Source organism: Salmo salar, chromosome ssa05 (assembly GCF_905237065.1).
Source record: "Salmo salar chromosome ssa05, Ssal_v3.1, whole genome shotgun sequence".
Taxonomy (NCBI): Eukaryota; Metazoa; Chordata; class Actinopteri; order Salmoniformes; family Salmonidae; genus Salmo; species Salmo salar.
This window is the reverse complement of record NC_059446.1, coordinates 68964950-68988622: the sequence shown is the minus strand read 5'-3', so window position 1 is coordinate 68988622 and position 23673 is coordinate 68964950. Positions and strand designations below refer to the sequence as shown.

General features: G+C 42.1%; 1 protein-coding gene across 1 annotated transcript; it reads left to right on the top strand.

Annotated features, from left to right (window-relative positions):
• On the top strand, nt 1-10043 carry LOC106605606 (maternal B9.15 protein-like). Its single transcript, XM_014201440.2, has 5 exons — nt 1-291; nt 6093-6270; nt 6411-6548; nt 7221-7551; nt 7766-10043. The coding sequence occupies exons 2-5, from the start codon at nt 6098-6100 to the stop codon at nt 7967-7969; spliced, it is 846 nt and encodes a 281-aa protein (XP_014056915.1). The 5' UTR covers nt 1-291; nt 6093-6097; the 3' UTR covers nt 7970-10043.
• The last annotated feature ends 13630 nt before the right edge of the window (nt 10044-23673 follow it).

The window sequence follows — 23673 nt, the reverse complement described above, 5'->3', positions numbered from 1 at the left end:
TAGTCATATTGACGGTGTTACTTCTCGCTTGCACCACCCCTACGCAACACATGGAAAATCTCAATTGCAGATACCTCGCGTCCTCTCTCCTCGTCTCTTTATCAAAACCCATTGGAGGAGAAGGCCAGAGGGGCGGGACGTGGAACGTGGATCGCTTTGACTGTACTAAAGAGAACAAGGAAGCAACATGTGCCGATAACTATACAAGTAGTCTGATCACAGCAATATAGAGAGGAAATAGAGAAAATTGTCATTGTACTGGATATTTAAAATACTGCTGTTATTATACAGGTAAGGGAGAAATATTGAGAAGTTTACCATATTTGTAAGTAAACCTTTTGTTGTGATTGAAAAATTATTTTGTAAACAAATGTAGGATCTTTTCACATGTGATTTAAATAACTTGGTTATTGTTTGGTTATTACAAACGTTGTAAATGTATTTATTATTTAGGGAATATCTTGCTTAATGACTAGAAATTACAACAATTACAACAGCCTACTCACCACGACAATCCTTGTAGCATGTAATAATTTAATTGTAGCCTAGTTTAATTGTCGTTTTTTATTCCCAAATCGGAATATTATTTAAGTTTGTATATTTTAAACAATGTAAACTTAATCTTTAGGATAAACACAGAATCTATTCAAGTACATTTCCAATTACCTGGGGGGGATTTCCGCGTTGAGAACCCACTCCCCTGTTCAATGTTTTCGAACGAGGTAAAAAAAAAAAAGTCCACACCACAACGCGGAAAATTACAAAAACCACGGGCTGAACGGAAAACCCAATCTGAAATCTGTTTGACGTGTAGCCTATAGGATGTGTGATCTCTAAATGCTAACCATTTAATGTTCTTCACAAGTTACATTATAGCAATCACTTGAGCTCAAGTGTTACAATGTATCCAATCTCTGCAGTATGGACTCTTTCCATGGGCTCAGGAAGCACGTGGCCGGGCTATAGGACACTCAAATCCACTCTTTTAGATCTGAAGTTTCAGCTGTTTTCTTGCAATTTACATGAACTTGCTATCAACAAGTGTCACCACATGGCATGGGCCAACAATCTAATGTATTGTATATGCTGCTATAACATTAATGTGCTCTAACCATAATATTCCAAGCAGCCATATTACACAACATATATGAATTAACTGGTCTCAAAGAAATACAGACAGCATGTATAACACTGAAGCTTCTCACTGCCAGTGTTCACTCATCTTATTATATAGGTTATGGAACTGTGTTAGGCTAGGTGGACTGGTTCAGATTATTGGGACACCATGTCAACGTTCTCACCCTTGCACAACATGGACTGACATGTATGTTGTTATTGGGCTGTAGAGAGGTCATGTCTTGGTCTTTACACAATGATCAATACAGGGGTTGCTGCAATACCAACACTTCAGTGTTACTGCTTTGTCTGTTAGAGGCAGTGAGCCACTGTGTACTGTCACTCAAAGACTCTGCTTCTGGAATGGTTGATCTGCTTGTAAATGCAATTTACCCTCAGATCTGACTTGACTTAAAGACACACCCAGGCTCATTTTCACCTCTTTATCACCTGATTTACTTACCAAAAGGAACATCTCAATAGGAGGTCCAGGTATGTCATGACATCGAACAATTGTACGGGGGGGGGCTTTCACCTTCAAATAAAATTATATTGGTCACATACACATATTTAGCAGATGTTATTGTGGGTGTAACGAAAAGCTTGTGTTCCTAGCTCCAACAGTGCTGTAGTATCTAACAGTTCACAACAATGCACACAAGTCTAAAAGTAAAACAATGGAATAAAAAAATATATAAATATTAGGATGAGCAATGTCAGAGTGGCATTGACTAGAATACAGTATATACATATGAAATGAGTAAAACAGTATGTTAACATTATTAAAGTGACTAGTGTTCCATTATTAAAGTGACCAGTTTGTTCCATGTTTATGTACATAGGGCAGCAGCCTCTAGGGTAAAGGGTTGCATAACCGGGTGGTAGCCGGCTAGTGATGGCTATTTAACAGTCTGATGGCCTTGAGATTGAAGCTGTTTTTCAGTCTCTCGGTCCCAGCTTTGATGCACCTGTACTGACCTCGCCTTCTGGATGACAGCAGGGTGAACAGGCCGTGGCTCAGGTGGTTGATGTCCTCTAATTTTCCCTCAAGCAAGAGAGGATGCCAATAACGTCACACACGTCGAAACGTATTATTTTAACCTTAAGTGTGTGTACCAGAGCAGGCTGGTGAGGGGAGGACGGATCAAAATAACAAATGCAGTGAATGGAATGGTATCAAACATTCCAGCAATTCTATTCCAGCAATTACTATGAGCCCGCCCTCCCCAGTTAAAGTGCCACCATTAGTGTGTACATTACTGGATTTATACTCGGGATATTATTTTATAACTTGTACCTACGTGAAAGTGGATTCTCGTCCGTCACTAGCATGAAAACTAAATAATGGCATAGCTGTGTGTAAAATGATTTAAGACTGAGACTCTCTCCAATACAACCCAACATTGCAGAGTTATGTGCATCCTTTCAAGCACACCCTCCTCATTAACCTGTGGTGGGTTACTCACCATTTTCGATGAACAAATACGTTTTTTTATGTAAGATGGTTAAATACAGAGCAAAATTGTAGATTATTATCATATTATTATTATTTGTGCCCTGGTCCTATAAAGAGCTCTTTGTCACTTCCCACGATCCGGGTTGTGACAAAAACGTAGTCATTCTTATGTTTAATGACGGTATCGTATAGTGTGTGTGTGGCAAGCTTACAATGACGGCAAAAAACAACATTTGAGAGTGCGCTGAACCTGGTGCTAGAGGGGGTACTAAGCTGGAGGTTGAATGTTTGAAGGGGTACGGGACTATAAAAAGTTTGGGAACCACCGATCTAGGACATAGATGAGGGTCTTAGCAGAATGCAGATCTGTTCATGGCATTACATTTTTTTACTCAAAAATATCATTTATAAACAGGAAGATGTTTATTCTGGTCTCAGTGGTCCTAACATATTCTAATCTAATCATGAGCAACGTCCACATCAATCCAGTCTAAATAAGGTAGTGAATGATTTAGTCATGACAGCGATAATGGAACTTTAATATGCAAAGTTTATGATGACAGATGAGGCAACCAGTAAATGACTGGGCCATCATCTAACATGAGGTCAGCTCTCTGAGCTGTAAGAGGTTTCACACTAGACTGCAGAGTGGAGTGGAGCTTCGCACAGAATGAAACTTCTCACCACCTGTTGACCTGATAACCCTTGCCATTACATGCTCTGGCCTAGATACTGCACAAGAACCACATTACTAAGTTCAGAGATGCTCATGTCTCTCAATTTGTCTCTCAACATCCTCAGTGATGTACAGCAGTGGCCAAAATATGTGTCTGTTAGTTACACTTTTGAGAAATGTCTCTACAGTTGTAGAATCTTAATTTGTTCACTCACTCTGTTGTTGCTGAAATACAGAGGAGCACACTAACACACAGTTATATTAACAATATTACACTTTTCATGTAGCCTACCTTTGGTCAGCTAATAGCCTAACCACCGATCGAGCAACATTATGGACTAAACGTTCCAATCCAGTCGCTGCAGAATTATCTTGCTGTGACAATACAGGTCAAATGAAGATCATACATCTATCTATATGTTGCTGTGCAGTCTGAAAAAGAACAAACATGTGGTGATAGTTGTGGTTGATATTATTAGACTGAAAGACATTATGTGGCTGTGAAGTTAGAGAAGTGGTCAGACTGGGAACGAGTCAGTCAGAACAATGTGATGAGTCGGTAGTCTGTGTCTGTAACAGTCTGTGTTACTGTATTTCTGCAAAGCTGTAGGATCTTAATTTGGTCACCCTGTTGCAGGAGAACGGTTCTGCACAGCAGGACGTTAAACTTAGTGTATTTGAGGTTTAAAAAGGCTTCTGAAGTTTATAGTTTCCACTTTTAATTTTAAGACTTGATTTTCCCTTACAAAAAATGTATCAACCCCTACAGAAACGTACATGAATTATAATCCACATAATAATTCACATTTCCTGTTGATGCAGGATTATTTTCCTGCTGTGGCAAACTGGCTCAAATTAAGGTCATACATCAGTAACTTCTCACTGACATTCCTATTGGGTTTCAACATGGTGATGAAAACAATCTTTTTCAGTTCATTGAAATTGGTCCATGTCACATTTTTAGATGAGATCACATGTATAAACAAATAGTCTACCCTTCTCCAGTATACCCCTAAGGTAAAAAGGAATACCATTCTGTCACCCCCCCCCCCCACACACACACTATAAATATTCTGTTGCCTATCTAACATTCTTTCTTTCCACCAATGGTGGGACGAGGCAGTTTAAGAGTGCAGACTAGAGGCACCACCTGCAAATGCTTTTCAGTTATGCCAGCAATCTGAAACAGGAAATCCTAGCTGAAAAACCATCATCAGCTGGGTTTAGAGAGTTGTCTTCAGACTGAGGGTACTGTTTGTAGTGTGTATCTGTGTCTGTCTGCGTGTGTGTTTATGTGAAAGAGAGATAGAGGGAGAGAGTTTCGACATAACATCCTGAGGCACACTGGGTTCTTCAAGGACCTGTGACCGTGTACTGGTAGAGTTCTAATGAAAAATGCATTGTTATTGAATAAGATACAAACACAGTACCATGTGATCATCAAAAGCATCTGAAAGCAATATTGTGAAGTAATAATGTAATGAATATGACTGTTACCTCACCATCCGGCATATCTCTACAACTGAGTTACAAAGTGGTTACAAACTGTATAAGCTCACTGAACCTACCCCACTGGGACAATACTGGTTGAATCAACATTGTTTCTTAATCATTTCAACCACCAAAATCAATGTGATGACGCTGAATCAACGTGGGAAACTAATTGGATTTGCATAAAGTCATCAACGTAAGGGCATTTTGTCTTTTTTTCACCAAACTTTTAACCTAAATCCAATGACGTGATTTTTTTTCTCTTCAGATTTCACATTGAATTCACATTAGTTGACAACTCAACCAAATGTGAATCAAAACTAGATGTTGAACTGACGTCTGTGCCCGGTGGGACTGTACGGTTAAGCTATTTGTTATGTTGGTCTTAAGGGAAATTAACTTCTTCACTTGTGACCTGTAGAAACAAATTGTTTCTGTATAATTGCTCAACAGTTTACGTAATGCCATTAGTACATAGTTGTGTCACCAGACAAAGTCTGTCACCTCTGGGAAGATGCTTAAGGTGGAATATAATTGTCACGCCTTCCTCAAGCTGATGCAACCAGTGTTCTTTTTTCAGATTCTCCCTGACTCTCTGTCAGGTCTACACTAACAACACCAATTAACCCTCGCACCTCGACTAAACCAGAGCAGGAATTCAACACACTTGCACTCCTCACATACGTAGTTTCATGATGGCTAATCAGCTACACTGGCTCATCGTTTCTGCTAAGCTGGCAAACATTACACTTCTTTGACCTGTACTGTAGGCAGGGGTTGTACTGTACCTTCTCCCCTGTGTCAATCTGACACTGTCTGGCACTATTGAGAAGAAACAGACTGAATCGATCAGAAGGCACATACTGTACCTTTGGTCTGTACCTGAATCTGACACGTTTTAAGCATGTGACATATTCATATGCCAACATGGCCTATGAGTCTATTTGCATCTTGTTTGCCTGTATACAAACTACGACCTTTGGCTCCCAGTTTGTTTCAACAACAGAAGGCCAGTCTGACTTGCGTACGTTGAACATATACCTCTAGTGTGGTCTGAAGGTAATGATAATAGAAAACACACAGTGGCTAAATACTCTAGGAAGTGGTCTTATCCGAGAAGCTGACTTCCTCCTGCCCTACATTAGACTGAAAGGTAGACTGAAATAGGGCTATTCTAGAGTTTGAGGAACTGAGAAAATAATTTTGTTGATCGTGGTGGTGGCTTGTGAATTGAACACACACGCTGTAGTTTTGGAATATTTTCCCCATGCTATACAGTTGGTTCAAATCTTCTAAATTAGTTGAGTAGCTTTACAGGATAGACTAATGATTTCTGCACCTATTTCCTCACAGAAACGATGAAGAGAGAGGTCAACGCCGGGGTGAATTTCCTGAGACACTTAGCCGTGGAGCGGGGTGGCTTGGATGGTACCAAAGCTGACGCTTTTGCAGGAAAGCTGCGGCAACTTCTGCTCAACAAATTCAAAGACCACTGGTACCCCGACAACCCCAACAAAGGACAGGCATACAGGTAAACAACAAGGGAAGTGAAATATTAAAGAAGGGAAGTAACTGGGTTATTTCGTGTGGATGTCTCTGAGAAGACATATATATGATGATAAGTTGACTGTGGTACAGGTGAACAGCTTTCTGTCCTTTGACCCCTCTTAGGTGCATCAGGGTAAGCCAGGGGGTGCCGTGTGATGAGGAGGTGCTGAAGGCGTGTGAGGAGAGCAAGCTCAAACTCAGCGAGCTGGGCCTCCCATGTGAGATTGCGCTGTGGATCGACCCATTGGAGGTGTGCGCACGGTGAGTCACACTGTGTTACTCACACGTGCACAGACGTACACACACAGTGAGACAGTGACATACTCAGTCTCAGAAGGCAGAGGAAGAAGGCTTTCATTCATCATTCATTGTACAGTCATACAGTCAGCTCTCTGGAGGTACCATATTTATCATCATGATGCATGTGTTGTACGAACCTGCCCACTATGTGATGACTCATCAAGTTATGGTAGGAGGAGGGTGAGACCAACTACAATGAGGAAATGATCCCGAGTGAGATGGGTTGATACAAGTGAAACTGTTAGACCCTTCAACCTTTTACTTCAGTGGGCTAAATCAGGGTCACACAGAGTGTTTCTTGGTAATCTTAAACAAATCTATTGTGAAACAAAAGTATACACCTCACACATATGGTTATGGGCTTTAAAAAAATAAGACACCTGTTCCATATCAGATATAGAGTTGAAATGTATTCAACTTAGAGTTTGCATCCCAATATTACACTTTATATACATCACAGAAGAAAGACTGAAATATTTAAAAAACACCCCATTTTCGGCGGCTTTTTTGATTATGAAAAATATTAATAACATTCCACCCATGAAGCCACTAGGTCATTTGACTGCAGGAAAGGGCTACAAGGTTTATAGGTTTTGTTACAGGAACTAATGTATTCTCTTTCCTCTCTCACAGGTCAGGGGAGAACTGCAGGTACTTCACAGTAGCTCGTTTCAAAGGAGAAGAGGAAGATGAGGAAGATGTGAAAGGAGACAAAGATGTCGACCTGGATACGTCCGACTACCATTCCGCCACCTCGTCTGACTGTGGCTCTGCTGTCTCCAGCGACACAGAGGAGGAGGGGAAGGATGGAGAGACGGTGGAAAGAAAAGATGAGGAGAAGAAGAAAGAGAAAGAGGGAAAAAAAGAGAAGGTGGAGAGCATATCTTGTGTGATTGCCATGATGCCCAGGGTTCGGGACAGGTTCAGGGTGGAGCATGCTCAACAGAAGGTCACCAAAACACTGGTAAGAACTTTTCTGTTAATCTACATTACCTTAATGTGGTACCAAATCTCCCTCTCTGACATCCGCAATGTAGCACTCTGGACACACGTAGCACCAGATCCTACACATCCAGAAGAAGTGCTCTCTAAGTACTCTCTGATTATTGATATGAAGATTAATTATAATCAGAATCCTATCTAAGATCTTTCTCTCCCTCTGTTCGCTCTCTCTCCAGCTCCAGCCCACCTCTCAGCAGTACTTCTACCACCCTGCCCCTGTGTGGCCCACAACGTACAAGAAGAAGGGTCCTGTGTTCCTCACCACAATATACGCGCCTCCGCCTCCCCCAGCGTTCGGCTACTACGTCCTGCCCCAGCCACCCCCGCAGTTCATCATGCCTTATGCCACTCTGCAGCCATGGGGGGCTGTGAAGAGCTAAACCAACTGGTTGGAGAGGGGGAGGTAAAACTGCCCTTTTACCTACGAGCCAGTCACGATGGGTCTATGCAGGCTTTTGAAGGGGTGGGTGAGGCGCAATTAAGATAGTTTGACAAAATATTTGAAGGGTTAGCAGGGAGCACAACTTCTTTCATTATATAATTTTTTAATTGCTGTACACTTCTTTTTCTATTTTTGGTGAAAATCAGTTTTGGGAATTTCCTCTATGTAACTTTCTTTGGTAGAATTGCCACGGAAGTAAACAAGGAATATACTAAAACAGGCATTTAGCAAATATTGCTACAGGCATTTCCCTAAGGGCTGCCAGTGTGTTTTGGTTTAACGTAAACCACTGATTAAAAGTACTCTATTCATATTGCTGAAGTGTCTAGAGTAGGCCTGCTAGACAGTCTGTTGCATATTGACTAGTTTAGTGTGATACTGTATTCCAGTGGTATTCAACTCTTACCCCGTGAGGTCCGGAGCCTGCTGGTTTTCTTTTCTACCTGATAATGAATTACACCCACCTGGTATCCTAGGTTTAAATCAGTGCCTGATTAGAGGGGTATTCCTTCATTGGGTGCTCATAACATCTCAGGAATCCTCAGCAATAAGCTGGAAGCTTTTTTGATGATTTCTAATATTTTTGTAAATATTATAGACTACCTTTTCATCTGTCACCTCTATGAAGCATCAAAATTGTGAATGTGCACTGTAGGATATAGACCAGGCCTGCCCAATCATGGTCCTGGTGGGCCTAAAACACATCTGGTTTTTGTTTCTACCTGGTAGTTAATTGGACTCACTTGGTGTCACAGGTCTGAATTAGTCCCTGATAAGGAGAGGATGAAAAACAGTAGTGTTTCGGCCCTTCAGGACCAGGATTGGGCAGCCCTGCTATAGACTGTAATGATATGCAGTTACATGTGGTAACATATGTACCGTGTCTCTTGAGTTCTCAGAAGCTGCATCTAACTGCATATCATTACAATATAATGTGTCAAGTATGAGAATAGATTACCACAAGCACTGTACAGTATATGAAATGGTATTCTGGAATCCAATCTAATGTGATTTACTATTTTTGACAATTCACTGTGATTGTTATCTGTCAAGTACAGACCTCTCTCTATTTTATAATAATTAACAGACCAACCAGAAGCTTTTTGTACATACTGTAACCTATTAAGAAATAGTAATTATCAACCACATTTGTTTTTTTGAATTTGTTGTCATTTATTTTTCCACCTGTGGGTGGTACCAAAATCATTGTTGTAAAGTCAAATTCCACGCATATGTATGTATATTCTCTATTTGATATATCTTCATAAAGTTTGTAGTGTTGGTGCATGTATAATTTTAGTTAGTTGTTTATAATTTCCTTTTTTAGAAATCTTTAGTCTGCTTTAGGCCAGATTGAAGAACAATCTGTCCTTAATGGCGATGTACTCTTATAATCTCCACCCGGCACAGCCAGAAGAGGACTGGCCACCCCTCTGAGCCTGGTTCCTCTCTAGGTTTCTTCCTAGGTTCCTGCCGTTCTAGGGAGTTTTTCCTAGGCACCGTGCTGCCTTGATTGCTGTTAGGGGTTTTAGGCTGCATTTCTGTATAGCACTTTGTGAAAACTGCTTATGTAAAAAGGGCTTTATTAATACATGTGATTGAGTGATTGCTGGGATAAAATGGTTCTGGACTGAACTGTATTCACTCCTGTATCAGTCTTCCATGGATTTACTGTAAATAGTTTTATATACTGGAAATGAAAAATGCTTGGGTGATCCAAATGTTTAGCTTTAATATGAAGATGTTTTCATAATTTAATACTTATATTCTCTATTTTTATACTAACTTTTATTGGCCCATTGATCTGCTTTGGATGCATATTTATTCAATGTTATGAACTGCCTTTTCACTTGTTCTGAGTACAGAGCAGTACTCTGTTCACACGATTATTACTGTATCTGATAAACATTAGCATGGCCAATTGTCTATGTTAAGCTGTGCCCGTTTTTATACTTATCATCTCTCTGTCTTGTCAGCACATAACATTAAATCAACCGATTTCTAAAATCAAATTGTGTTTTTGCAATCTGTTACCTTATGTATACTGTACTGTTTCACACAGACAAGTAGTATATTGAGAGAATATGTAGTGGCAAGAAAAAGTATGTGAAACCTTTGGAATTACCTGGATTCCTGAATAAATTGGTCATAAAATTTGATCTGAACTTCATCTAGGTCACAACAACAGACAAACACAGTCTGCTTAAACTAATAACACAGAAACAATTATATGTGTTCATGTCTCTATTGAACAGACCGTGTAAACATTCACAGTGCAGGGTGAACCCTTGGATTTAATAACTGGTTGACCCTCCTTTGGCAGCAATAACCTCAACCAAACGTTTTCTGTAGTTGCAGATCAGACAACAGTCAGGAGGAATTTTGGACCATTTCTCTTTACAAAACTGTTTCAGTTCAGCAATATTCTTGGGATGTCTGGTGTGAACCGCTCTCGAGGTCATGCCACAGCATCTCAATCGGGTTGCGGTCAGGACTCTGACTGGGCCACTCCAGAAGGCGTATATTCTTCTGTTGAAGCCATTCTGTTGTTGATTTACTTCAGTGTTTTGGGTCGTTGTCCTGTTCAATCACCCAACTTCTGTTGAGCTTCAGTTGGCGGACAGATAGCCTTACATTCTCCTGCAAAATGTCTTGATGAACTTGGGAATTCATTTTTCCGTCGATGATAGCAAGCTATCCAGGCCCTGAGGCAGCAAAGCAGCCCCAAACCATGATGCTCCCTCCACCATACTTTGCATTTGGGATGAGGTTTTGATGTTGGTGTGATGTGCCATTTTTCCTCCACACAGTGTTGTGTTCCTTCCAAACAACTCAACTGTAGTTTCATCTGTCCACAGAATATTTTGCCAGTAGCGCTGTGGAACATCCAGATGCACTTTTGCAAACTTACAGTTGAAGTCGGAAGTTTACATACACTTAGGTTGGAGTCATTAAAACTCGTTTTACAACCACTCCACAAATTTCTTTTTAACAAACTATAGTTTTGGCAAGTCGGTTAGGACATCTACTTTGTGCATGACAAGTAATTTTTCCAACAATTGTTTACAGACAGATTATTTCACTTATAATTCACTGTATCACAATTCCAGTGGGTCAGAAGTTTACATACACTAAGTTGACTGTGCCTTGAAACATCTTGGAAAATTCCCGAAAATGATGTCATGGCTTTAGAAGCTTCTGATTGACTCAAATGATGTCAATTAGCCTATTGGAGGTGTACCTGTGGATGTATTTCAAGGCCTACTTTCAAACTCAGTGCCTCTTTGCTTGACATCATGGGAAAATCAAAAGAAACCAGCCAAGATCTCAGAAAAAAATTATAGACCTCCACAAGTCTGGTTCATCCTTAGGAGCAATTTCCAAACACCTGAAGGTAAAACGTTCATCTGTACAAACAATAGTACGCAAGTATAAACACCATGGGCCCACGCAGCAGTCATACCGCTCAGGAAGGAGACGGGCTCTGTATCCAAGAGATGAACGTACTTTAGTGCGAAAAGTGCAAATCAATCCCAGAACAACAACAAAGGACCTTGTGAAGATGCTAGAGGAAATAGGTACACAATAATCTATATCCACAGTAAAACGAGTCCTATATCGACATAACCTGAAAGGCCGCTCAGCAAGTGTCACGCCCTGACCATAGAGAGCCCTTGGTTCGTGACTAGGGGGTGTTTTAGTTCAATATTTCTATGTTGGTGTTTTGTATGGTTCCCAATTAGAGGCAGCTGGTAATCATTGCCTCTAATTGGGGATCATATTAAGATAGCCATATTTTCCCACCTTTGTTTGTGGGATATTGTTTGTATTGGTGCTTGTGTCACCACGTAGTGTTGTGTCGTGTCTTTGGCTATGCGATTAAGTGATAGGATTTTATAGAATAGCATGTCATATGACCTTTCTCTAGAAAGTCGGGTGTCACGTCCTGACCAGCAGAGGGCGAAATTGTGTTAGTCTTGGTCAGGATGTGGCAGGTGTTTTGTGTTTGTTAAATGTTGGGTTGGTGATTGGGACTTCCAATTGAAGGCAGGTGTGTTGAGTTGCCTTTGATTGGAAGTCCTATATAGGTGTGTGTGTTTTTCTTTGGGGTTGTGGGTGGTTGTCCTTGCATTGCATTGTATGTGCCTGCAAGACTTGCTGTTGTAAGTACTGTTTATTGTTTTTTTCAAGTGGATGCTTTACGTGTTTTATTAAATAAACATGAGTGTCCACAATCCCGCTGCGCCTTGGTCCTCTTCTCTCCATGACAACTTCTGTGACATCGGGGCACCACAAAAGAGTGTCTATAGAGCTGTTATCTTCCGAATAACTCTTAAAGACCTAGTAATATTTTACATCAATAGCAGTCAATATTAATCGTCACCTTATTTCAGTCTCATCTGAAAGTTGTAAATTCTTGGTTATCTTCACGAACCCTGGCTAACAAGTTGAATCAGCAATACAAAAATTGGGTTTAATTATTTATTTACTAAATACCTAACTAATCACACAGAATTACATATACACAGAATGCAAATTATGTCATACAGAAAACGTCCCTGGTGGCCAGAACCTGTATGATGGCTTGTTACACAAAGAGAGGGGGTTGGGCTTGAATGAAAGAGCGGGAAGACTGAGGAACAAAGGGAGAAGTTAAGCTTTTGTAAATACAGTATCTTATGCATTCTAAATTACCGCCCATTTGGAAAAGGGAAATGCAATAAATATTTACTCAGCTGCACTTCGGTAGGTTGGTCGTACATGCTGGTCGTGTTGGCCAACAGAGATCTTCCTGTCCTCGGACGAATGTCACTGGTGGTAAATTGGATACGTCATAGTATCGTCGTTGTGTGTTAGGCTGGATATGTCATCTGTCCTTTCCTAGCCCACGTTTACAGCTGCTGTTGCTAACTCAACGGCTAGGATGTCTCACTTCTTTAGTGAATAAGAGTTCAAAGTTCATACCCTTCACAACCAAAGCTCACGCTGAGGTTGGCTTAGTTCTGTAGTTGACATGTTAGTCCTTTTTAACGTATGGACCGTCGTCCTATCGTCCTCGGAACAGGTGGTTACATTTTCGTCAAGGGCTTATATAGTGGAGGGAGAAAAGTGTGTTTCATAGTTTATAACCCATGTCTCTTCACAGGGGCGGGCCACTGATTGAGCAGGGCTCTAACCTTATGAAAACCCAATTCTCTCATTTGGAAGCTAAAATTACATTTAATCTTTTCACAAATAGTTTCATTTAAATTGCACAACAATTCCATGTGAATCTGATAACTATAATGTGTAGACTTTCCCAGATACAGTTTATGTCGTCTTGTCATCAGTCATAATGTCTCAGATGACAACCGAACTGACATCATATTCATTAAGTACCACGCATATTTTCAACTGGTTCTATTACTAAAATATGGTTCCTTTCCCCCCACTTGTTTGGTGTTCCCAGACTCTCTATGTTTAACAAAGGCTATTCAAGAGTCCTTCAGTAGAGTCAGAGAGAGAGGAAAGGGAGAAAGGTATTTATGGGGGGGGGTCATAAACCTCACCCACAGGCCAACGTCATGACAGTTGCTTGTTTATTGTTTTGGTTAAAGACGTTTCACTTTAAATAAATATGTGGAACTCAACAAACGCTGCAACTTGGTCCATCTCTTACAACAACCGTGACAGCAAGGAAGAAGCCACTGCTCCAAAACCGCTATCAAAAAGCCAGACTACGGTTTGCAACTGCACATGGGAACAAAGATCGTACTTTTTGGAGAATCCTCTGGTCCTCTGGTCTGATGAAACAAAAATAGAACTGTTTGGCCATAATGACCATCGTTCTGTTTGGAGGAAAAAGGGGATGGCTTGCAAGCTGTAGAACACCATCCCAACCGTGAAGCACGGGGGTGGCAGCATCATGTTGTGGTGGTGCTTTGCTGCAGGAGGGAATGGTGCACTTCACAAAATAGATGGCATCATGAGGGAGAAAAATTGTGTGGATATATTGAAGCAAAATCTCAAGACATCAGTCAGGAAGTTAAAGCTTGGTTGCAAATGGGTCTTCCAAATGGACATTGACCCCAAGCATACTTTAAAAGTTGTGGCAAAATGGCTTAAGGACAACAAAGTCAACGTATTGGAGTGGCCATCACAAAGCCCTGACCTCAATCCTATAGAAAATTTGTGGGCAGAACTGAAAAAGCGCGTGCGAGCAAGGAGGCCTACAAACCTGACTCAGTTACACCAGCTCTGTCAGGAGGAATGGGACAAAATTCACCCAACTTATTGTGGGAAGCTTGTGGAAGGCTACCTGAAAAGTTTGACCCAAGTTTAACAATTTAAAGGCAATGCTACTAAATACTAATTGAGTGTATGTAAACTTCTGACCCACTGGGAATGTGATGAAAGAAATAAAAGCTAAAATAAATCACTCTACTATTATTCTGACATTTCACATTCTTAAAATAAAGTGGTGATCCTAACCGACCTAAGACAGGGAATTCTTACTCCGATTAAATGTCAGGATTTGTGAAAAACTGAGTTTAAATGTATTTGGCTGAGGTGTATAAACTTCTGACTTCAACTGTAAGACTTGCAGCAATGTTTTTTTTGGACAGCAGTGGCCTCTTCCGTGGTGTCCTCCCATGAACACCATTCTTGTTTAGCGTTTTACGTATCGTAGACTCGTCAACAGAGATGTTAGCGTGTTCCAGAGATTTCTGTAAGTCTTTAGCTGACACTCTAGGATTCTTCTTAACCTCATTGAGCATTCTGCGCTGTGCTCTTGCAGTTATCTTTGAAGGATGGCCACTCCTAGGGAAAGTAGCAACAGTGCTGAAATTTCTCAATTTATAGACAATTTGTCTTACCGTGGATTGATGGACATCAAGGCTTTTAGAGATACTTTTGTAACCCTTTCCAGCTTAATGCAAGTCAACAATTCTTAATCTTAGGTCTTTTAAGATCTCTTTTGTTCAAGGCATGGTTGACATCAGGCAATGTTTCTGGTTCACATCAGGCAAATGTTTCTTGTTAATAGCAAACTCAAAATTTGTGAGTGTTTTTTATAGGGTAAGGCATGTCTAACCAACATCTCCAATCTTGTCTCATTGATTGGACTCCAGGTTAGCTGACTCCTGACTCCAATTAGCTTTTGGAGAAGTCATTAGCCGAGGGGTTCACATACTTTTTCCAACCTACACTGAATGTTTAAATTATGTATTCAATATAGACAAGAAAAATACAATAATTTCTGTGTTATTAGTTGTTTGTCTATTGCTGTGACTTGATGACCAATTTATGCAGAAATCCAGGTAATTCCAAAGGGTTCACATACTTTTTCTTGCCACTGTATATATTTTTTTATTTATTTATTTTTATTTCACCTTTATTTAACCAGGTAGGAAGTTGAGAACAAGTTCTCATTTACAAATGCGACCTGGCCAAGATAAAGCAAAGCAGGTCGACAACATACAAAAACACAGAGTTACACATGGAGTAAAACAACATACAATCAATGATACAGTAGACAAAAATAAGACTATATACAATGTGAGCAAATTATGTGAGATAAGGGAGGTAAAGGCAAAAAAGGCCATGGTGGCAAAGTAAATAAAGTATAGCAAGTAAAACACTGGAATGGTAGAATTATAATTTGAAGAAAGTTCAAAGTTAAAATATAAATAATATGGTGCAAAGGAGCAAAATAATAAATAAAATAAATAAATACAGTAGGGGAAGAGGTAGTAGTTTGGGCTAAATTATAGATGGGCTATGTACAGGTGCAGTGATCTGGGAGCTGCTCTGATAGCTGGTGCTTAAAGCTAGTGAGGGAGATAAGTGTTTCCAGTTTCAGAGATTTTTGTAGTTCGTTCCAGTCATTGGCAGCAGAGAACTGGAAGGAGAGACGACCAAAGGAGGAGTTGGCTTTAGGGGTGACCAGAGAGATATACCTGCTGGAGCGCGTGCTACAGGTGGGTGCTGCTATGGTGACCAGTGAGCGGAGATAAGGGGGGACTTTATCTAGCAGGGTCTTGTAGATGACCTGGAGCCAATGTGTTTGGCGACGATTATGAAGCGAAGGCCAGCCAACGAGAGCGTACAGGTCGCAGTAGTGGGTAGTATATGGGGCTTTGGTGACAAAACCGATGGCACTGTGATAGACTGCATCCAGCTTGTCGAGTAGGGTATTGGAGGCTATTTTGTAAATGACATCGCCGAAGTCGAGGATTGGTAGGATGGTCAGTTTTACGAGGGTATGTTTGGCAGCATGAGTGAAGGATGCTTTGTTGCGAAATAGGAAGCCAATTCTAGATTTAACTTTGGATTGGAGATGTTTGATGTGAGTCTGGAAGGAGAGTTTACAGTCTAACCAGACACCTAGGTATTTGTAGTTATCCACAAATTCTAAGTCAGAACCGTCCAGAGAAGTGATGCTGGACAGGCGGGCAGGTGCAGGCAGCGATCGGTTGAAGAGCATGCATTTAGTTTTACTTGAATTTAGGAGCAGTTGGAGACCACGGAAGGAGAGTTGTATGGCATTGAAGCTCGTCTGGAGGGTTGTTAACACAGTGTCCAAAGAAGGGCCAGAAGTATACAGAATGGTGTCGTCTGCGTAGAGGTGGATCAGAGATTCACCAGCAGCAAGAGCGACATCATTGATGTATACAGAGAAAAGAGTTGGCCCAAGAATTGAACCCTGTGGTACCCCCATAGAGACTGCCAGAGGTCCGGACAACAGGCCCTCCGATTTGACACACTGAACTCTATCAGAGAAGTAGTTGGTGAACCAGGCGACGCAATCGTTTGAGAAACCAAGGCTACTGAGTCTGCCGATGAGGATGTGGTGATTAACAGAGTCAAAAGCTTTGGCCAGGTCAATGAATACGGCAGCACAGTATTGTTTCTTATCGATGGCGGTTACGATGTCGTTTAGGACCTTGAGCGTGGCTGAGGTGCACCCATGACCAGCTCTGAAACCAGATTGCATAGCGGAGAGGGTGCGGTGGGATTCGAAATGGTCGGTAATCTGTTTGTTGACTTGGCTTTCGAAGACCTTAGAAAGGCAGGGTAGGATGGATATAGGTCTGTAGCAATTTGGGTCAAGAGTGTCACCTCCTTTGAAGAGGGGGATGACAGCAGCTGCTTTCCAATCTATGGGAATCTCAGACGACACGAAAGAGAGGTTGAACAGGCTAGTAATAGGGGTTGCAATAATTTCGGCAGATAATTTTAGAAAGAAAGGGTCCAGATTGTCAAGCCCAGCTGATTTGTAGGGGTCCAGATTTTGCAGCTCTTTCAGAACATCAGCTGAATGGATTTGGGAGAAGGAGAAATGGGGGAGGCTTGGGCGAGTAGCTGTGGGGGGTGCAGTGCTGTTGAATGCAGTAGGGGTAGTTAGGTGGAAAGCATGGCAAGCCGTAGAAAAATGCTTATTGAAATTCTCAATTATAGTGGGCTTATCGGTGTTGACAGAGTTTCCTATCTTCAGTGCAGTGGGCAGTTGGGAGGAGGTGTTCTTATTCTCCATGGACTTTACAGTGTCCCAGAACTTTTTAGAGTTTGAGTTGCAGGAAGCAAATTTCTGTTTGAAAAAGCTAGCCTTGGCGTTTCTAACTGCCTGTGTGTATTGGTTTCTAACTTCTCTGAAAAGTTGCATATCGCGGGGGCAGTTCAATGCTAATGCAGAACGCCACAGGATATTTTTGTGTTGGTTAAGGGCAGTCAGGTCTGGGGAGAACCAAGGGCTATATCTGTTCCTGGTTCTAAATTTCTTGAAAGGGGCATGCTTATTTAAGATGGTGAGGAAGGCATTTAAAAAAAATAACCAGGCATCCTCTACTGACGGGATGAGGTCAATATCTTTCCAGGATACCAGGGCCAGGTCGATTAGAAAGGCTTGCTCGTTGAAATGTTTCAGGGAGCGTTTGACAGTGATGAGTGGAGGTCGTTTGACCTCTGAACCATTACGGGTGCAGGCAATGAGGCAGTGATCGCTGAGATCTTGGTTGAAAACAGCAGAGGTGTATTTAGAGGGCACGTTGGTTAGGATGATATCTATGAGGGTGCCAGTGTTTGCGGCTTTGGGGTTGTACCTGGTGGGTTCATTAATAATTTGTGTGAGATTGAGGGCATCAAGCTTGGATTGTAGGATGGCTGGGGTGTTAAGCATGTCCCAGTTTAGGTCACCTAGTAGCACGAGCTCTGAAGATAGATGGGGGGCAATCAGTTCACATATGGTGGCCAGAGCACAGCTGGGGGCCGAGGGGGGTCTATAGCAGGCGGCGACGGTGAGAGACTTGTTTTTGGAGAGGTGGATTTTTAAAAGTAGAAGTTCAAATTGTTTGGGTACAGACCTGGATAGCAGGACAGAGCTCTGCAGGCTCTCTCTGCAGTAGATTGCAACACCGCCCCCTTTGGTCGTTCTATCTTGTCTGAAAACGTTGTAGTTAGGGATGAAGATTTCAGAGTTTTTGGTGGACTTACTAAGCCAAGATTCAGACACAGCTAGGACATCCGGGTTGGCAGAGTGTGCTAAAGCAGTGAATAAAACAAACTTAGGGAGGAGGCTTCTAATGTTAACATGCATGAAACCAAGGCTATTACGGTTACAGAAGTCATCAAAAGAGAGCGCCTGGGGAGTAGGAGTGGAGCCAGGCACTGCAGGGCCTGGATTCACCTCTATATCCCCAGAGGAGCAGAGAAGAATGAGTGTAAGGGTACGGCTAAAAGCTATAAGAATTGGTCGTCTGTGACGTCCAGAATAGAGAGAAAAAGGAGCAGGTTTCTGGGGGCGATAAAATAGCTTCAAGGTATAATGTACAGACAAAGGTATGGTGGGATGTGAATACAGAGGAGGTAAACCTAGGCATTTAGTGATGATGAGAGAGATATTGTCTCTAGAACCATCATTGAAACCAGAAGATGTCATAGCATGTGTGGGTGGAGGAACAAGGTACAATGAGCAGGGCTAGAGGCTCTACAGTGAAATAAGCCAATAAACACTAACCAGAACAGCAATGGACATTGCATATTGACATTGAGGAGAGGCATGCTTAGCCGAGTGATCAAAGGGTCCAGTGAGATTCAGACAGCTAGCCGGGCCATAGGTAGCAAGCTGGTGGAAGATGGAGGGAGGTCTGTTTTTAGCCACCTCGTGCGTTTCCGTCTGTGGGTTAGTGGGGTTCTGTGTGGAAGGGGGGACCAGTCCAAGTTGGCAAAATAGTTAGTTATAGTGGCCCAAGAAAAGTGTCCGATAGACCTATTCAGATCGCAGCCAATAAGACAGCTAACGATTAACGATTAGTGGGCCGCAGATGGGCGATCAGGTTACGTCGCGACGGAGGGGCCAGTTGGATAACTCCCTCGGACAGATAACGTCGGTGGTCCAGTCGTGAGGGCCCGATGGGGCTCCGCATCGGCAGTAAAGCGGGTCAGGATAGGTGATTGTAGCCCAGGGGACACTTCAGCTGGCTAGCTCAGGAAAAGCCCACGAGTGGCTGACGGAACTCTTCAGCTGGCTAATGTGTGTTAATTCCGGGACCGACGTTGCCAATAGTCACTCAGGTAGCAGCTAGTTAGCTGCAAGATCCAGGTGTTAATGTCCAGAGCCTGCGGTAGAAATTGGGGAAAGGAGAGAGAATAGGTCCGGTGTGCTCTGGTCTGAGTCGCGCTGTACAAAAACTGGCGATAGCTTTTCGAGCTAATGGATAGCTGAGGACAGCTAACCGTGGCTAGCTGAACTCCAACGTTAGCCAGTGAAAATGGCTAACCTCTGGCTAGCTTCTGTTGTGGATTTCGGATTTGAGGTAAATAATACTCTCTTTTTTAAATTGGTGAGGCGGGTTGCAGGAGAGTGCTTTGAGGTTGAGTTTTAGAAGAAAAAATGTAAAAAGATAATGCGAATAAAAATATGTAAATATATATATATACACGGGACACGACAAGAGGAGGGTAAAGGATGTCTGAACTGCTACGCCATCTTGGATGGTAATCTTCTCATGCACCTAATCCAGGCAAAGAACCCACAGTTGACAAATTTTCGGTAGACCCCATGGTATCAGTGTTAAATTGTTAAAGTCAACAGACGTCATCACTAGGATATCTAGCAATCCTATCAGTCCACTCTGCTGTGCATCCAGGGAGAGAACAAAGTGGCAGACTTCCTATCCTCATGCCCAAATGACCCATTTCTTTGCGCAAGAGCAGTCTATAGGCTACCTCAGGCCAGAATCACTTGCAACTATACTGTATAGCAACATACACTACATGACCAGAAGTATGTGGACAACAGCTTGTCGAACATCTCATTTCAAAATCATGGGCATTAATATGGAGTTGGTCTCCCTTTGCAGCTATAACAGCATCCACTCTTCTGGGAAGGCTTTCCAGTAGATGTTGGAACATTGCTGAGGGGACTTGCTTCCATTCAGCCGCAAGAGATTAGTGAAGTCAAATCAAATTTTATTTGTCACATGCGCCAAATACAACAGTGAAATTCTTACTTACAAGCCCTTAACCCTTAACCAACAATGCAGTTTGAAGAAAATACCTAAAAAAAAGTAAAGATAAGAATATCAAATAATTAAAGAGCAGCAGTAAATAACAATAGCGGGGCTATATACAGGGGGTACCGGTACAGAGACTATGTGCGGAGGCACCGGTGTCGAGGTAATTGAGGTAATATGTACATGTAGGTAGAATTATTAATGTGACTATGCATATATAATAACAGAGAGTAGCAGCAGCATAGAAGGGGGGGACAATGCAAATAGTCTGGGTAGCCATTTGATTAGATGTTCAGGAGTCTCATGGCTTGGGGTTAGAAGCTGTTTAGAAGCATCTTGGCCCTAGACTTGGCGCTCCGGTATCGCTTGCCGTGAGGTAGCAGAGAGAACAGTCTATGACTAGGGTGGCTGGAGTCTGACTATTTTTAGGGCCTTACTCTGACACTGCCTGGTATAGAGGTCCTGGATGGCAGGAAGGTTGGCCCCGGTAATGTACTGGGCCATACACACTACCCTCTGTAGCGCCTTGCGGTCGGAGGCCGAGCAGTTGCCATACCAGGTAGTGATGCAACCCGTCAGAATGCTCTCGATATAAGAGCTCAGGGACAGACCCAGATGCAGACACGGGAGGCAGATGGTTAGAGTGTTTGATATTTATTAGTACCAAAAGGGGTAGGCAAGAGAATAGTCGTGGACAAGCAAAAGGTCAAAACCAAATCAGAGTCCAGGAGGTACCGAGAGGACTAACAGGGAGGACTAGCAAAAGAGAGAATAGCAAAAGCAGGAGCACAGGAAAAACACGCTGGTTGACTTGAAACAGACAAGACAAACTGGCACAGAGAGACAGGAAACGCAGGGATAAATGCACTGGGGAAAATAAGCGAAAACTGGAGGGGGTGGAGACAATCACAAGGACAGGTGAAACAGATCAGGGCGTGACACTCGATGGTGCAGCTGTAAAACCTTTTGAGGATCTGAGGACCCATGCCAAATCTTTTCAGTCTCCTGAGGGGGAATAGGTTTTGTCATGCCCTCTTCACGACTGTCTTGGTGTGCTTGGACCATGTTAGTTTGTTGGTGATGTTGACTCCAAGGAACTTGAAGCTCTCACAACAGCCCCATCAATGAGAATGGGGGTGTGCTCGGTCCTCCTTTTCCTGTAGTCCACAATCATCTCCTTTGTCTTGATCAAATTGGTTGTTGTCCTTGTACCACAGGGTACAAGGACAACAAGGATACAAGGTCTAGGGTACAAGGTCTAGGGTTTCTGGGATAATGGTGTTGATGTGAGCCATGACCAGCCTTTCAAAGCATTTCATGGCTACAGACGTGAGTGATACGGGATCAGTAGTCATTTAAGCAGGTTACCTTAGTGTTCTTTGGCACACGGACTATGGTGGTCTGCTTGAAACATGTTGGTATTACAGACTCAGACAGGGAGAATGTTGACCTGCGGCCTTGTGAATGTTGACCTGTTTAAAGGTCTTACTCACATCGGCTGCGGAGAGCGTGATCACACAGTCATCCGGAACAGCTGATGCTCTCATGCATGTTTCAGTATTACCTGCCTCGAAGTGAGCATAGAAGTTATTTAGCTCGTCTGGTAAGTTTGTGTCACTGGGCTGTGCTTCCCTTTGTAGTCTGTTATAGTTTGCAAGCCCTGCCACATCCGACGAGCTTCAGAGCCGGTGTAGTACGATTCGATCTTAGTCCTGTATTGACACTTTGCCTGTTTGATGGTTCGTCGGAGGGCATAGCGGGATTTCTTATAAGCTTCCGGGTTAGAGTCCCGCTCCTTGAAAGCGGCAGCACTACCCTTTGCTCAGTGCGAATGTCACCTGTAGTCCATGGCTTCTGGTATGTACGTACAGTCACTGTGGGGACGACGTCCTCGATGCACTTATTGATGAAGTCAGTGACTGATGTGGTGTACTCCTCAATGCCATCGGAAGAATCCCGGAACATATTCCCGTCTGTGATAGCAAAACAGTCCTGTAGTTTAGTATCTGCTTCATCTGACCACTTTTTTTATAGACCGAGTCACTGGTGCTTCCTGCTTTAATTTTAGCTTGTAAGCAGGAATCAGCAGGATAGAATTATGGTCAGATTTGCCAAATGGAGAGTGAGGGAGAGCTTTGTATGCGTCTCTGTTTGTGGAGTAAAGGTGGTCTAGTTTTCTTCCCCTCTGGTTGCACATTTAACATGCTGATAGAAATAAGTTAAAACTGATTTAAGTTTCCCTGCATTAAAGTCCCCGGCCACTAGGAGCTCTTTTCGGTCATAAGAGACGGTAGCAGCAACATTATGTTCAAAATAAGTAACAATGTGAAAAAACTAACAAAATAGCATGGTTGGTTAAGAGCCAATAAAACGTCAGCCATCCCCTCTGGAGCCATCTCTTCAAAGTTCATCCACACCTGTCATGCTGAAACAGGAAAAGGCCTTCCCCAATCTGTAGCCACAAAAAAAACCTGACATCCTGTATCTTATGCAATTACCAGCCTCTATAATTATCCAATGAGTAGGCTAGCCTACATATGCGAGACGAGCCAACACACACACACACACACACACACACACACACACACACACACAGTGGTGTAAAGTACTTAAGTAAAAATACTTTCAAGTACTACTTATGTAGTATCTGTACTTTACTATTTATCTTTTTTACAACTTTTACTTCACTACATTCATAAAGAAAATAATGTACTTTTTACTTCATACATTTTACCTGACACCCAAAAGTAGGACAGGAAAATCCCTACTGCCTCTGATCTGGTGGACTCACTAAACACAATGCATATTTTGTAAATTATGTCTGAATGTTGGAGTATGCCCCTGGCTATCCATACATTTTAAAAACAAGAAAATGGTGCCATCTGCTTTGCTTAAAAGAAGGAATTTGAAATTATTTATACTTCTACTTTTACTTTTGATACTTAATTATATTTTAGCAATTACATTTACTTTTGATACTTAAGTATATTTAGAACCAAATACTTTTAGACTTTTACTGGGTGACTCACTTTTACTTTAGTAACTTTCTATTAAGGTTCTATACTTTTACTCAAGTAGCCAATTGGGTACTTTTTCCACCACTGCACGCGCACACACACACACACACACACACACACACACACACAGA

Bases quoted from the DNA above. Each gene is read 5' to 3' on its own strand.
- LOC106605606 (XM_014201440.2), top strand. From the start codon at position 6,098: ATGAAGAGAGAGGTCAACGCCGGGGTGAATTTCCTGAGACACTTAGCC. The intron at 6,271-6,410 runs GTAAACAACAAG...GACCCCTCTTAG, and splicing joins AACAAAGGACAGGCATACAG to GTGCATCAGGGTAAGCCAGG. The intron at 7,552-7,765 runs GTAAGAACTTTT...CTCTCTCTCCAG, and splicing joins AGAAGGTCACCAAAACACTG to CTCCAGCCCACCTCTCAGCA.